Source organism: Perissodus microlepis, chromosome 5 (genome assembly GCF_051167445.1).
Source record: "Perissodus microlepis isolate ML-2025 ecotype Zambia chromosome 5, ASM5116744v1, whole genome shotgun sequence".
NCBI lineage: Eukaryota > Metazoa > Chordata > Actinopteri > Cichliformes > Cichlidae > Perissodus > Perissodus microlepis.
In genome coordinates, this window is record NC_140465.1 from 21,245,553 (window position 1) to 21,262,876 (window position 17,324).

At 40.4% G+C, this 17,324-nt stretch overlaps 2 protein-coding genes across 2 annotated transcripts; both read left to right on the forward strand.

The window, feature by feature from the left end:
- Window positions 1-1,202: 1,202 nt before the first annotated feature.
- Window positions 1,203-6,448, forward strand: LOC146387250 (taste receptor type 1 member 3-like). Its single transcript, XM_084928722.1, has 8 exons — window positions 1,203-1,405; window positions 1,508-1,808; window positions 1,930-2,286; window positions 2,384-2,809; window positions 2,898-3,101; window positions 3,197-3,317; window positions 4,549-4,919; window positions 5,846-6,448. Exons 1-8 carry the CDS (start codon window positions 1,203-1,205, stop codon window positions 6,446-6,448), a joined length of 2,586 nt encoding a protein of 861 aa, XP_084784848.1.
- Window positions 6,449-12,608: 6,160 nt separating this feature from the next.
- On the forward strand, window positions 12,609-17,074 carry LOC146387251 (taste receptor type 1 member 3-like). The gene is made up of 8 exons (XM_084928719.1): window positions 12,609-12,824; window positions 12,935-13,235; window positions 13,511-13,867; window positions 13,966-14,382; window positions 14,472-14,670; window positions 14,774-14,905; window positions 15,565-15,935; window positions 16,323-17,074. The coding sequence occupies exons 1-8, from the start codon at window positions 12,622-12,624 to the stop codon at window positions 16,923-16,925; spliced, it is 2,583 nt and encodes an 860-aa protein (XP_084784845.1). The 5' UTR covers window positions 12,609-12,621; the 3' UTR covers window positions 16,926-17,074.
- The last annotated feature ends 250 nt before the right edge of the window (window positions 17,075-17,324 follow it).

Here is a 17,324-nt window from a genome sequence, read left to right on the forward strand (position 1 = left end):
AATGTGTGTAGCTTTGGTCTCGGGTCCAGGATGTACTGAATTTCACTTACCTTGGAGACTTCGGCAAAGCGCCCTCGCAACACTGGCAGCAGGCTCAGTGCCACCATCTGGGCCTTCCCCCTGTAGCAACACTGCCCACTCCTGAGTGTGCTGTGGCATTCCTTTGCTTTCACTTTGAACATCTCTATGATGGCCTGAGGATGGTCTCCACCCCATCCAGTCCAGCCTCAGCATCAGTCACGGAGAGTGTAGCAGAGGCACCAGTGAGGAACCAGTCTCTACATAACCTGCCTCAGGCGCTCAGCCTGGTACTACAGCTTCTCCAGTTGCACTTGCCATATTGCCGCCTGTTCTTGCTGACAGTGCTACAACTTTCACCACCATATGCACCAGCAAAAAGTCAGGCTATGTCTCCAACATTCCTTGGCTGGATTTCTGCCCAACTGTGAAACACACCAGTTCTGGGACCCCACCAAGACACACAGACGGCATTGCAGGCAAATGATCTTTTATTTACAGTGATTTCCACTCTTGAGCTTTTGAACCTATTGCACCACCCTTCCTCAGCAGAAGAGCCGTAGACCAAACTCCACCACAGTATGATCTGTCCTCAATTTAGTAGAATAAAAGTGAGAATAAACAGAAAACACATAATGAGAACCCACATACTCCAACACAACTCAAACACGAGAAACCACGAATCATGACACTTATGAGATATAGTTAGACAAAAGAGAAATAAATTTCACACCACAAACAAATATCAACAAATTTCAGGAAATTACCCTGGTTTGATAACACCACTGGAACAGCATAAGCAAACATATCTCTGCACATTGTGCAAAGCGAGTCGTTGCTCGAGCAAAATGTTATAAATACATTATCCTAACCATGTGAAAAACATTAAGGTATAGGAGACTGCATCATTTCTTGCTCCCACGATATTCCAAATTTAAAAATTGTTTTGGTATGATTGGAAAAAATAGATTAATCATGTCAAAAGGTTCACTTGTATTCAAATTTGATTTGTTATGTGTATGATTTGCATTTGCTTTTGCTAATGTGTCAGGTTTGGTTGGCTAAGTGAGGGAAGGCATGATGAGGACTTCCAGGTGAATTTGTATAAAACAATAATTTCCGAAACACTGACATAAGCACTCTGCTCTTATTGCTGTGGCTTCAGTCTCCCTCTTATTGGCGTTATGGCTTCACGTTTCGCTCTGCTGGTTTTGTGCTGTTTCTTTACACTGAGCTGCAGTGAGAGTTTGCCTGAATGGGTCAGCAACATTTCTACCAACCTCTTCAGTTTGTCTGGAGACATTATGCTCGGAGGGCTCTTTCCCATTAACGATGTCACCAGCAGCCTCAGTGACATAACGAAGCCCAACCAGATAAGATGTGAACGGTAAGGATGGTTATGAACAATGCTTTCTTAACAACATGAGATTCAAAATAACTAACCCTGACTTACAATGACTTCTACTGTTTTCTGCTTGCTGCTGAACAGTGCAAACAATCGTGTACTGGGACTTGCTATAGCAATGAAATACACAGTGGATGAAATCAACGGAAATCAGACTCTCCTCCCTGGCATCAAGTTAGGTTATGAAATCTATGACACATGCAGACAATCTTCAGTAATTATAAACCCTACTCTGTCTCTCCTAACTGAAAAATCCAGCCAAGAACTACCTGTGCAGTGTAATTACACTGACCATGAGCCCAGTATAGTTGCAGTTATTGGTCCCTTTGAATCAGAAATGGTGTCAGTTATTGGAAAACTCTTGGGATTTTTTATGCTACCACAGGTTTGAATACACATACATTTTGTAGTTATCAGATTTTTTTCTCTTGATTTACAAATTTGAGACTTGCAAAAATATTTTAAATGTAAAAGTAAATTGTTTCTGTTTTTAATTTTCACACCAGATTAGCTATGGGGCCACCAGCGACAAATTCAGTGATAAACTTCTCTACCCGTCATTCTTTCGTACTGTGCCAAGTGATAAATGGCAAGTGGATGTCATGATAAAGCTAATACAGGAGTTTGGCTGGAACTGGGTTGCAATTGTGGGCAGCGACGAGGAGTACGGGCAACGAGGTGTGCAGCTGTTCACTAAAATGACAGTAAACACATCTGTCTGTGTGGCCTATCAGGGCCTGATTCCAGTGTACACTGACCCCAAACCAGCAATCGAAACCATCATAAACGATATCCAAACGACCAATGTCAGAGTGGTAGTGGTGTTTTCTCTCGCAGAGAAAGCTGAATACTTTTTTAGAGAGGTTAGTGAAACAGAGATTTAAAGTGATTCACAAATGTATTATTTTCTGCTAATGGACAGTTTGTTCAGTACCAGTCAACCAATGCAATTTATTCCAGGTTATCAGGAGTAATTTAACAGCTGTGTGGATTGCCAGCACAAGTTGGGCAATACATACTCGAGTGACTTCCCTGCCCAACATTGAAACAGTTGGTACAATCATTGGATTTGTTGACAAAACAGACACCCTCGGCCTGTTCAAAGATTATGCAATGGAGCTTTTCAAGAAAGTCAGTGAAGAGCGGACAAAGACATCCACTCCAACCACAAATCCTGACAGTCAAAACAATCCAAACAATCGCTGCCCACAATGCTGGAATTTGTCACCAGACAACATTAGCATAGTGGAAGCACCTGCAGTCCAGAAATCAGCTTTCAGTGTGTATGCTGCTGTTTACAGTGTAGCACAGGCACTGCATAACCTGCTGGAGTGCAATTCAACTGCCTGTAAGTGGGGATCTGGAAGCAAAATCTATCCCTGGAAGGTGATTTCTTTTATTTTTCTACTATATGCTACACTATACAAAGTTTGGAATCGAGCTTATCAGTAACAACAATAATTGCGTTTTGCAGCTCTTGCAGGTTTTAAAGAACACTTCTGTTAACATAAATGGCACACATCTAGACTTTGACAATGATGGCAATCCGAACATAGGATACGATATGATTCAGTGGATCTGGACAAACTCATCTCAAGTGGACTTTAGAAATGTGGGAGAATATACTGAACAAAAGCTGTTCCTCAACAAGTCCCTCTTTCAGTGGCACACTAAACAGGTAACGCTTGTAACTCAGAAAAATCTTTACAACTTATAGCATGCAAAAGCTTTCATGTCCAGTTCATGATCTATTTTGTACCGCAACCTTCACAGATTCCTGTCTCCACCTGTTCAGCAAAATGTGACAAAGGCCAGGTCCTCAGAGTCAAAGGTTTCTATTCCTGCTGTTTTGACTGCATCGACTGTTTGGCAGGCACCTACCAGGCAAATGAAGGTGATGTTGTCTCAGATGAGATTCATGCTCATACATAGCAACCAGTAAGAATCCACAGTGTTATGTGACAGCCTTATTCCAGAATGGATTAAATTCATTTTCACCTCAAGATTTTACACATAATACTTCATGTTGGCAAAGTGAAAAAAAATCTATGTCTTAATTCTACAAAATAAATATAAGTTTTTCTAAAAATAAAACATATAAAATGTACATAAGTGTTCACAGCCTTTGCTCAATACTTTATTAAAGCACCTTTGGTAGCAATTACAGCCTCTAGTCTTTTTGAGTATGATGCTACATTCTTGGCATTCCTGGTTTTGGGCAGTTTCTCCCATTCTTCCTTGCAGAACCTCTGAAACTCCATTGGGTTTGATGGAGAGTGTAAGTGCACAGCCATTTTCAGACCTCTCCAGAAATATTCAATTGGATTCAAGTGTGGGCTTTGGCTAGGCCAATTAAGGATATTCAGAGTGGTCCCGAACCCACTCCTTTGTTATGATGCCTGTGTGCTTAGGGTTGTTATTCTTTTGGAAGATGAACTTGAACCTGATGAATCAGAGGTCCAGAGCACTGGTTGCAGACATGACACTTGGAATTAATGTAAAACAGTTCAATCTTTGTTTTATCAGAATTTTGTTTCTTGTGGGCTGAGAGTCCTTCAAGTACTTTTTTAAGAAACTCCAGGCAGGCTGCTATGTGCCTATTCTTGTGGAGTGGCTTCTCTCTTGCGAGTCTACCCTTCAGGCCTGATCAGTGAAGTGTTGTAGGCATGGTTGTTGCTCTCACATACACTGCAACTATGGAACCTTATATAGGCAGATGTGTGCCTTTCCAAATCATGTCCAATCAACTGAATTTACCACAGGTAGACTCCAATCAAGCTGTAGAAACATCTGACAGGTGATCAGTTGAAACAGGATGTACCTGAGCTCAAATTTGAGTGCTATGGCAAAAAGTGTTGTGTATTATATTTTTATTTTATTTTTCGTTTTATAATTGGAAAAACTTGAGCTGCATTAAGTTTTGTTAATTAGGGCAATAAATTTCTCCTCTTCAAATCAGGGGAATGATTTTCTTATCTCTTTCTGTGTAAGAAGGCATAAAAATGAAGTAAGTCACACATGTAGCCCGTGCAAGATAGGATCTCTAAATGTTGTGTGTGTGTACTGTTGTGATGTTTTATTTTGCTTTTTAATTGAGCCATATTTTTGTGCTTTCCCAATCATAGACGACACCCAGTGTACTAAATGTCCCGACCGTCAGTGGTCCCAGCATCGCAGCACGAACTGCACTGACCCCATCTTTAAGTTTTTCACCTGGGACAGCCAGGATGCTGTGATAATGATGCTGGTTGGTGTGCTGCTGCTGATATGTCAGGGGTCGGTGGGTGTCATGTTCCTGATGCACCGAGAAACCCCCCTGGTAAAGGCTTCTGGGGGACCCTTGAGTTTTGTGGCTGTGCTCGGCCTGATGGGAGCATGTCTCAGTCTGCTGCTCTTCCTGGGGGAGCCCAGGGATGTGGTCTGCCGTCTTCAGCTGCCCTTCACCTCCATTTTCCAGACGCTCACCCTCTCCATTATCCTGTCCATGTCACTACAGGTGAGTTAATACTGGTGAAATACTGCCCCACAATGGCATTGTGCAGAAACGGCAGAATCAGTTAAAGAACAGGCTCGAGCTTTCCCACCTAGGAGGCTCGATAAAATACAGATAGAAGGTATGCAGTGTGTTAATTTTTCTGTCTTCCCAAAGTTTTCCAGTCTTCAATAAGTTTTTTTTTTAACTTTAATTTGATAATTGCTACTGACACATACTTACACAAATTAGAGATAGCACATGTATTTATTGGTCAGTTTTCAAGGAACGTTTACTTTTGCAAGACAGACCAGATATTTAGCATGACGCAGAAACAAAACCGTTCAAGAGCTATTAATATGTATATACTCCCATCAATAAAAGAAAATCTACATTTTCAATTTAATACATGCAGTTTAAATAAAACCCCACCAAATTGTGTAAAACATAGTAAAAACATCAATCATGATCACTGTGGTGTCAAGAAAAGGGATTTCAGTAAGAACTTTACAAATAATACACCAACAGCAAAAAATGATCATAAATTGTAAAAAGGTGGCATTTTACATATAAAAGGTCAAAGGTCAACTTACTGAGCTACGGTAAGTTGACTGAGCTACTGAGCTACGGCTCTGTATTTTGCAAAAACATTTTTCTGTCTAATGTCTATGAGGCAGTTGTAACCATTTGGCTCGATGCTCAGCTTCATCTTCGTTGCGGTGTTTCCACATTTTAGAATTTTTACCTTATTTTCAGCGTAAACTGTAACTTGGCAGGTTTGTGGAGGCATACAAGTGTAATCTACTTTAGATTTCTCAAAAAAATTCAGAAGTTGTTTTTAGTGAAAACGCATAAAAGCACAAGCGCTTTTGGACAAAACACATAATGTAACACAAGAAAAATAAAAAATAAACATATAATCAGGATGATAACTCTTTTTTTTTTAACAGATAATTTGCGTGACAGAGTTCCCAGAGATGGCTGCCTCTCACCTGCATATGTTAAGAGGCCCTGTGAGCTGGCTGTTTGTGCTGATCTGCTGCGCTGTGCAGGCTGGTCTCTGTGGCTGGTTTGTTCAAGAAGGACCTTCATTGTCTGGATATGTGGCAAATATGACAATAGACTTTGTAGAATTCTTCCTCTCGTGTCCTGTTTCACCTTTGACTGGATTTGCTTTAATGCAAGTTTTCAATGGTGCAATGGCCCTTGCATCATTCATATGCACCTTCATGGCAGTGGAGCCTCTTCATCAGTATAACTTAGCCAGGGACATCACCTTTTCCACCCTGATCTACTGTGTCATTTGGGTGATCTTTATTCCAATCTACGTAGGCAACAACAGTGATAATAACAAGATCCGGTCAATTGTCCATGTTTATTTCAGCCTGGCAAGCAACTTTGGACTGCTGGCAGGCTACTACTTTCCAAAATGCTACTTCTTGTTAAAAAAACCTGAATTAAACACAGCAAAGCACTTCTGTACCTTCTTAGAGGGCGTCCCACCAACTCAAACTCAGGAAGAGCAACAGCCAAAAGCACAGGAAGGGCAATAAAACAACTGAGCTTCTTATTAAGAAAATCAAAAAATCTCAAAATTCCATAGCTTTTGCTTTCTACGAGGATAGGAATGATTGAGTAATTTGCAGCATAGTTCAGTACAACACAAAAGAAACTAGATAATATTATAAAAATCGTTGTTTCTGAATTACTCTACAATCACGTAATACATACAGCAAATAACACAGAAAGTGCATTGCATTTATATAATAACGTGTAGTCTGCAAAAGAGTTTAAAATAGATTTGTACCTGTAAACTATTTTATTCAAGAATTTTTTTTAATATTTCTTTTGTTTGTGTTACTGCAGTTTCATGAACTGGATGAAAATAATGAAGCAATTAGACATACATACAGACATTTTTATCTCTAACACTGGATTTTTAACCTACAATGTTTGTCATTTAAAAATATAATAATTGCTTTTCTCTTTAAAATACTCTCAAGTTATCTAAAAGTAAAATTGTTATGCACACAATTCTGCCTCAGAGTAATACACATTAAATTATCAAAATCTTGATACACTGACTAAGTTTGGATTTAATCTTTTCACTGGTAAAGACAGATTGTAAATTTATTGTTGTGAAACTGGTTCCATCTTTTTTTTCCTCTTTTTTGCATTAATACTTGTGGTGTGAACTTCATAAATAATATAGAATGTGTTGTACACTATTGTACTTGCAGTGTATTTTCATCTTAAATACATTAAAATACTAGTCAAAAGTACAGGGAGTGCAGAATTATTAGGCAAGTTGTATTTTTGAGGAATAATTTTATTATTGAACAACAACCATGTTCTCAATGAACCCAAAAAACTCATTAATAGCAAAGCTGAATGTTTTTGGAAGTAGTTTTTAGTTTGTTTTTAGTTTTAGCTATTTTAGGGGGATATCTGTGTGTGCAGGTGACTATTATTGTGCATAATTATTAGGCAACTTAACAAAAAACAAATATATACCCATTTCAATTATTTATTTTTACCAGTGAAACCAATATAACATCTCCACATTCACAAATATACATTTCTGACATTCAAAAACAAAACAAAAACAAATCAGCGACCAATATAGCCACCTTTCTTTGCAAGGACACTCAAAAGCCTGCCATCCATGGATTCTGTCAGTGTTTTGATCTGTTCACCATCAACATTGCGTGCAGCAGCAACCACAGCCTCCCAGACACTGTTCAGAGAGGTGTACTGTTTTCCCTCCTTGTAAATCTCACATTTGATGATGGACCACAGGTTCTCAATGGGGTTCAGATCAGGTGAACAAGGAGGCCATGTCATTAGTTTTTCTTCTTTTATACCCTTTCTTGCCAGCCACGCTGTGGAGTACTTGGACGCGTGTGATGGAGCATTGTCCTGCATGAAAATCATGTTTTTCTTGAAGGATGCAGACTTCTTCCTGTACCACTGCTTGAAGAAGGTGTCTTCCAGAAACTGGCAGTAGGACTGGGAGTTGAGCTTGACTCCATCCTCAACCCGAAAAGGCCCCACAAGCTCATCTTTGATGATACCAGTCCAAACCAGTACTCCACCTCCACCTTGCTGGCGTCTGAGTCGGACTGGAGCTCTCTGCCCTTTACCAATCCAGCCACGGGCCCATCCATCTGGCCCATCAAGACTCACTCTCATTTCATCAGTCCATAAAACCTTAGAAAAATCAGTCTTGAGATATTTCTTGGCCCAGTCTTGACGTTTCAGCTTGTGTGTCTTGTTCAGTGGTGGTCGTCTTTCAGCCTTTCTTACCTTGGCCATGTCTCTGAGTATTGCACACCTTGTGCTTTTGGGCACTCCAGTGATGTTGCAGCTCTGAAATATGGCCAAACTGGTGGCAAGTGGCATCTTGGCAGCTGCACGCTTGACTTTTCTCAGTTCATGGGCAGTTATTTTGCGCCTTGGTTTTTCCACACGCTTCTTGCGACCCTGTTGACTATTTTGAATGAAACACTTGATTGTTCGATGATCACGCTTCAGAAGCTTTGCAATTTTGAGACTGCTGCATCCCTCTGCAAGATATCTCACTATTTTTGACTTTTCTGAGCCCGTCAAGTCCTTCTTTTGACCCATTTTGCCAAAGGAAAGGACGTTGCCTAATAATTATGCACACCTGATATAGGGTGTTGATGTCATTAGACCACACCCCTTCTCATTACAGCGATGCACATCACCTAATATGCTTAATTGGTAGTAGGCTTTCGAGCCTATACAGCTTGGAGTAAGACAACATGCATGAAGAGGATGAAGTGGACAAAATACTCATTTGCCTAATAATTCTGCACTCCCTGTATTTGACATGTTCAGTACAACAAAACCTGAGAGCTATTTATGACTAAATGTAGCTGCCATATTGTGTGTGTGTGTGTGTGTGTGTGTGTGTGTGTGTGTGTGTGTGTGTGTGTGTGCGTGTGCGTGTGTGTGTGTGTGTGCATGAGAAGCAAATCTTTAAGACCACAGAGGGAGAAACTGAGGAACTCTGCAGTGTCATATCATGGCTGAATAGACATCAGAGTGCACACAGGTGAGTAAGTGTGTATCCAACCGCTTCCAGGTGCCACAGGCAAGAAAAGCTTTGAGGCCATAACTTTAAAACATGTATCCACAAGATTTGCAATGCTGAGTTGTACTTAGCCTAAACACTTCTCACACTCAAGCTTCCATCTGTATCACTGACCAAGGAAAACTAATTGTCATTATCTATATTAATATTCTCAATATATTTATTAGAAACATATATTTGTGTATTATACTACATTTTGTAATCCCTTCAATGTGTGATATCATGTGACTGCTCATCCATGGCAGTGCTATGGCTGTAGACTGAGGAGTCAACATCACGTAAAGGTGGTACACATCTGCATTACTTCAGCCGCAGCGCCAATCTGTCTGTCAGTCTCCCGCTCCTGTCACTCATGAACAAGACCCCAAGATACTTAAACTCTTCCACTTGGGGCAGGAACTCGTTCCTGACCTGGAGTGGGTACTCCACTCTTTTCCAACTGAGGACCATGGCCTCAGACTAGAAGGTTCTGATTCTCATTTCCACCGCTTCACACTTGCCTGCAAACCGTTTCAGTGCAAGCTGGAGGGCATCCCCCAATGAAGCCAACAGAACCACATCATATGTGAAAATCAGAGATGAAACTGTGAGACCATCCAAGTGAAAGCCCTCCGCCACTTGGCTATGCCTAGAAATTCTGTCCATAAAAATTACAAACAGAATGGGTGATGAAGGGCAGCCCAGGGGGAGTCCATCACCCACCAGAAACAAGTCCAACTTATTGCCGGCTATATAGACCAAGCTCTTGCAACAGTTGTATAAGGATCAAATGGCCTTAGCAATGGTCCAGACACCCCATACTCCACAAGCACCTCCCACAGGACACTCCAAAGGACACAGTCAATACCTTCTCCAAGTCCACAAAGCACATGTAGACTGCTTGGGAAAACTCCCACTCCCACTCTCAAGTATTCCCAAGAGGATAGAGAGCTGGTCCAGTGTTTCTCAACCAGGTCGAAAACCGCATTGTTCCTCCTGTATCTGAGGTTAAACTAACTGACCGGCTCTGCTTTCCAGCACCCTGGTATAGACTTTCCCACGGAGACTGAGGAGTGTAATCCCCCTATAGTTAGAACACATGCTTCAGTCCACCACCCCGGTCTGCCAATCCAGAGGTACTGCCCCTGATCTCTACACAACATTGTAGAGGCGTGTCAACCAAGAAAGCCTCCTTAAGGAACTCGGGGCGAACCGCATCCACCCAAGGGGCCCTACCATCAAGGAGTACCACAGGCTAACCAAGCCTGATAGGACTCCTTCTTCACCCTGGTGGCTCCCTTCACCCCTGGTGTCCACCATTTGGTTCGGGGGTTACCACCAGGACAGGTACCATTCGGACTCAGTGTTCCCAGTCTCCCTTGGAATGCTCTTGAAGCTCTGCCGGAGGTGTGAGTTGAAGATCTCTCAGACCAGGGCCTCTGCCAGGTGTTCCCAGAGCACCCTCAACCACCCCGTCTATGGACTCCAAGAAGGCTGGGTACTCTGAACGTTGTTCAGTGCATAAGTGCAGATGACAGACAGGGCACGTTCCCTGATCCAAAGGTGCTGGGAACAAACCCTCTGGTTCCAGTGCCCAAGCTGTGCTTTGAGGTGAGCCCGACTATATCTAGCAGGTAACTCTCAACCTTAAGTAATAACTCCACAAGAATAAGCACATAGCAGCCTGCCTGGAGTTTCTCAACGCCTCCTTCCCCACAAGAGAGGTAACATTCCATTTCCTAATTGCTAGTTTTGGTAGTCACGCAATGCCCATCTTTCTGTAGGCCCATAGTGTAATTTGAATTCTTGAATGATGTTGTAATAGATATCAGCTTAACAACTAAAATTACGGCTGTGGTGTTCAATGCGTTTAATTACAGAATATTGCTTTTCTGATTTATACCTTTTAATTTCGTACTTGTAAGTAGTTATACGTTTTTATGAGATACCTTATGATAAAAAACAATGGCTTGTGTTTTTTCAAACCCCTGTTACCAAAGATTTCCTGTAATAGTAAAAGAAGGCAAAAAAGAAAAAAGAAACTTCAAAGCTGATTTAAAATGTGTTTAAATGGACATTTAAAACGAGCTTACTTTGTAAGTCTGCTGAAGGTTTATGCAAATATCTTGGGAGGAAATATTTAATTTGCTTTGTGGATGAGCAACATTGCATGCAAATAAACATCCCAAGCCAACAGTGAGGGAAATATATGACATGATATTTCAAAACAATGTGCTTACTGGACCCAACTCTGGATAGTCACGTTTTCAGGGGTTGAAAAAACTGAAAAGTTAATCAAAAACACTCAAGATACAAGGTTTTGGTTTAATAGCGTCTTAGCAAGGAGGCATAATGGAATTTAATGTGTGAGATTGTTTAAGTGTCATTGTTTGTATGTGGATTGAAGAGGGGAAAACTAAAATTCTGAACACTGCAGGCAGAATACTTAACAAAAAGTCCCAGACCTTTTCAAATGAAAGGGGAGCATAACAGACAACATGGCATTGGACACAAGGATGACTGCAGTATGTACACAAACAAGACCGATTAAGGATACAGGATAGCTGGGAGAATGAACCACAGGTGCAGACAAAGAGGAAACTGAAAGGAAGATAAACTCAACATAAAAGCAACCACCTACCAACTACCTACCATTAAACTAAAACAGGAAATATGACTGTGAGAAGTCTTACATGAAAACGAAGACGGAGATAAGGAAGACGTAAACACTGAAAGAGGAAAGAAGAGGCAGTCAAACACTGTGGGAAATACACATGTGAATTTGCATAATTATGATGAAGGAACTGACCTCCCAGCCCACTGTTCCTTCGGTGGGCTGGTTTCAGTCATTATGCAAATGTATAAGATTGGGGAAACCTGCAGTCAGCTGAGACTGAGGAAGTCACTTGGACGAGTGACGAAATGTTTCTCCCACTGAAAACGCTACATCCAGATGAACAGAATCAAACTTTTGGAGGTTTACTTACCTGGATGATTGAGCATGCATCAAGAGATCCATAAAAACCAGAACTCACACAATACAACAGTAAAAAAGTGTAACAGAAAAGCTTGAAATAAAAACAGAGTTCAGCAATAGCACAAGAAATAAGTCTCACTTTTAGAATATTACAGAAATTCAAATAAGAATCCTAAATTTAATAAATACTACCCAAACTCAAATACCACAAGAACTCTAGAATACCAGAATGATTATGAAATCTAAAAAAAAAAAAGCAAAAATTAAAAAGCACTAGAACAGCAGAGAGAATAGAAATCTCTTAATGGGAGCCCTAAAAGTCCAAAGCAACTCAAAACTCAAAGATCCAAACCAGGAATCATGATACTCATGATAGATAGTTATGCCAAAGACAAACAAATTTCAAACCACAAACAAATTCTATGAAAATACTCCGGAAAGATGAACACTGCAGACACAGCATACACACAAACACACAAAAGTGCAAAGTGAATCTTTTTTCTCAGAAAACCATCAAGGTTTTAAATATGTCTGTGTGATGGCCAGAAGTGGGAGAACACAGGTGAATTTGCATAAAACCACCTACATGATGCACTAACATAAAAATACACTGCTGTCATTGCTGTGGCTTCATTCGCTTGCTTATCAGTGTCATGGCTTCACGTTTCACTCTGCTGGTTTTGTGCTGTTTCTTTACACTGAGCTGCAGTGAGAGTTTGCCTGAATGGGTCAGCAACATTTCTACCAACCTCTTCAGTTTGTCTGGGGACATTATGCTCGGAGGGCTCTTTCCCATTAACGATGTCACCAGCAGCCTCAGTGACATAACAGAGCCCAACCAGATAAGATGTGAACGGTAAGGATGGTTGTGAACAACCCTTAATAATAACATGAGACTCTAGATAATCGTGTATGCTAACCCTGACTTACCACAATATTTACTGTTTTCTGCTTGCTGCTGAACAGTTTAAATAATCTTGGACTGGGACTTGCTATAGCCATGAAATACACAGTGGATGAAATCAATGGAAACCAGACTCTCCTCCCAGGCATCAAGTTAGGTTATGAAATCTATGACACTTGCACAAAATCTTTAATTATTATAAACCCTACTCTGTCTTTCCTCAATGAAAAATCCAACCAAGAACTACCTGTGCAGTGTAATTACACTGACTATGAGACCAGTACAGTTGCAGTGATTGGTCCTCTTACCTCAGAAATGGTGTCAGTCATTGGAAAACTCCTGGGATTCTTTTTGATGCCACAGGTTTGAATACACATACATCTTAAGATTTGCAACATAGTTTCTATTAATGCAAAGATCTGACAATAAATATTTCAAATGTAAAAGTAACTCTTACAAGTCGATCAAAGGATTTGTGCCAGGTTATATCACAGAAAAATTAACTTGTTCTTTTATTGCCTGATCTTTAGATAATTGTTTTTTTGTTTTGTTTTTACCTTGAAAATGATATATTAGGTCTTACATGTCAATAGTGATTAGAGTTATCTCTGATTTTCTGTTTTTAATTTTCACACCAGATTAGCTATGGGGCCACCAGTGACAGGTTCAGTGATAAACTTCTCTACCCGTCATTCTTTCGTACTGTGGCCAGTGACAAATGGCAAGTGGATGTCATAATAAAGCTAATAGAGGAATTTGGCTGGAACTGGGTGGCAATCGTGGGCAGTGATGAGGCATATGGGCAACGAGGTGTGCAGATGTTCACCAAATTGGTAGAAAAAACATCTGTCTGTGTGGCCTATCAGGGCCTGATTCCATTGTACACTGACCCCGAACCAACAATCAAAACCATCATAAACAATATCCAAATGACCAATGTTGGAGTGGTAGTGGTGTTTACTCTTCCAGAGCAAAGCAAAATCTTTTTTAAAGAGGTTGGTGAATCAGAGATTTAAAGCAGCTAAGAACTGTATTAATTTCTATTAGTGCATGAAGTTTGTTCAGTACCAGTCAATCGTTTAATTTTTTCCAGGTTATCAGGAGTAATTTAACAGCTGTATGGATTGGCACCACAAGCTGGGCCATCGATGCTCGAGTGACTTCTCTGCCTGACATTGAAACAGTTGGTACAATCATTGGATTTGTTGACAAAACAGACACCCTCGGCCTGTTCACCAATTATGCAATGGAGCTCTTCAAGAAAGTCAGTGAAGAGCAGGCAAAGACATCCACTCCAACTATAAATCCTGAGAATCCAAATGATCGCTGCCCACACTGCTGGAATTTGTCACTAGACAACATTAGCATAGTGGAAGCACCAGACGTGCAGACATTAGGTTTTAGTGTGTATGCTGCTGTTTACAGTGTAGCACAGGCACTGCATAACCTGTTAGAATGCAATTCAACTGCCTGTAAGTGGGGATCTGGAAGCAAAATCTATCCCTGGAAGGTGATTTATTTTTTCTAATTTATAGACCATTGTATTTAAAATCAAGCTTATCAACAATAACAAAATGAGTTAAATTACATTTTTTACAGCTGTCTGAGGCTTTAAGGAACACTTCTGTTAACATAAATGGCACACGTATAGAGTTTGACCAATATGGTGACCCGAACATAGGATATGGTGTGATTCAGTGGATCTGGACAAACTCATCTCAAGTGGACTTTAGAAATGTGGGAGAATTTACTGAACAAAAGCTGTTCTTCAATAAGTCCCTCTTTCAGTGGGACACTAATCAGGTAACTTTTGTAACTCAGAAAAATATGTACAACTTATGTAAAAACTTTAATATCCAGGTCACGATCCAGTTTGAGATCTTGGATTTTTTTTTTACCACAAACTTTGCAGGTTCCCGACTCCACCTGTTCAGCAATGTGTGGCAAAGGCCAGGTCCACAGAGTCAAAGGCGTCTACTCCTGCTGTTTTGACTGTATTGACTGTTTGGCAGGCACCTACCAGGCAAATAAGGGTAATGTGGTAGTCTCAGATATCTGATGTTGCTTATTTGCTTCCTTGTCAAGATATTCAGTGCATCTAGTAACAATCCACAACGGTACGCTTCTTTAATATGTTGCTATGTGACAGCCTTATTCCAGAATGGATTAAATTCATTTTCATTTCAAAATTCAAGATTCTTGCTCATATCTAAGCATATAAATGTCAACAGATTCATTTAAAATAGAATAAAAACAGGTAAACATAAAGAGCCTGTCACTGTCCTAATAAATACAAAATCTACCTGTCACACCTGTAAAAATTCACAATTAAAATGCGGTAACTAGTTTTAATCTGTGATAATCACAGAGTTAAAATAGTATTTAGTAGATGTGCAGGCATTATATTTGAACCTTTTTTGTGCTGAAAGGAGACTTTCAAGACTCACTGTATTCAGGCAATTAATGCATCTTCTTTGCAGTATTTAGCTAAATCAATGACCTGTAATACTAGATTAAAAACACAAATGAGAAAGATGTATCATTTTCTTGTCTTTATCTGCAAATCAGCATAATCCATAACATGTCACTGATGTGTGATAGGATCCCTAAATGGTGTGTGTATGGTGTTTGTTTGGTTGGTTGATTTTTCGTTTTTAATGGAACCAAATTTTTTGTGCTTTCTCGGTCATAGACGACACCCAGTGTACTAACTGTCCTTACCGCCAGTGGTCCCACAATCACAGCACGAACTGCACTGACCCCATCTTTAAGTTTTTTACCTGGGACAGCCAGGATGCTGTGATAATGATGCTGGTTGGTACCGTGCTTTTGGTATGTCAGGGGTCAGTGGGTATCGTGTTCCTGATGCACCGAGGAACCCCCCTGGTAACAGCCTCAGGGGGACCCTTGAGTTTTGTGGCTGTGCTCGGCCTGATGGGAGCCAATCTTAGTCTAATGTTTTTCCTGGGGGAGCCAGGGGATGTGGTGTGTCGTCTTCAGCTGCCCTTCACTTCCATTTTCCAGACTGTCATCCTCTCCGTTATCCTGTCCATTTCACTACAGGTGAGTTAGGAATGGTGAAACACTGCCCCACAATGGCATTGTGCAGAAACTGCAGAATCAGTTAGAGAAAATGCAGATAGAAAGCATGCAGTGCTTTAATTCTTCTCTCAGCTTTCCCGCCTTTTTTAAGTTTGTTTAAAAAAATATTTTGATTATTGCTTATGGCACATCCAATTAGAGACATCTAGAGACAGTTTCTATTGTACTTTAAATTTTTTACCTTAATTGCAGCAGTATTCAACTTTGAAACAAACAGCTGACATGAATGAACTATTGATCTATAAGAATCTCATTTGTTGGTTAAATATGTCTAACTTTATTACATTATTTTAGGCCTTTCCATAAGATCTTACACATGCTTAGAACCCAACCTTTCTTTTCGAACAGATACTCTATGTGACAGAATTCCCAGAGATGGCTGCCTCTCACCTGCATTTGTTAAGAGGCCCTGTGAGCTGGCTGTTTGTGCTGATCTGCTGCGCTGTGCAGGCTGGTCTCTGTGGCTGGTTTGTTCAAGAAGGACCTTCATTGTCTGGATATGTGGCAAATATGACAATAGACTTTGTAGAATTCTTCCTCTCGTGTCCTGTTTCACCTTTGATTGTATTTGCCTTAATGCAGGGTTTCAATTATGCAATGGCCCTTGCATCGTTCATGTGCACCTTCATGGCAGTGAAGCCTCTTCATCAGTATAATCTAGCCAGGGACATCACCTTTTCCACCCTGATCTACTGTGTCATTTGGGTGATCTTTATTCCAATCTACGTAGGCAACAACAGAGATAATAACAAGAACAGGTCAATTGTCCATGTTTATTTCAGCCTAGCAAGCAACTTTGGACTGCTGGCAGCCTACTACTTTCCAAAATGCTACTTGCTGTTAAGGAAACCTGACTTAAACACACCAAAGTACTTCTGTACCTTCTTAGAGGGCGTCCCACCAACTCAAACAGAAGAGGAGCCACAGCCAAAAGCACAGGAAGGAAAATAAACAAACTGTTCATAAAGTAAATCAAAGAATGTGAAAAAATTATTTCCTTTCTATAAGGACAGCAATAGTTGTGTAATGTATACCATGAGACTGTACTCTACAAAATACACTAGATTAGATATAATAATGATATAATAATCATTGTTTCTCAATCACGCCACAATTATGTAAATTATACACCAAATAGTGTAGAATGAATATATTGCAGGTGCCAGTTTAGCTCAGTGGGATGAGAAGGCAACCATATGCCGAGTGGCTGCCGGCCCAGGTTTGAATCCAACCTCCCCTTTGCTGCATGTCTTCCCCTCTCTCCCTCAACTTTCCTGTCAATCTTTACTGTCCCTATCAAATAAAAATGCCAAAAAAGAAAAGAAAAGAAGAAGAAGTTATTTTTATTTA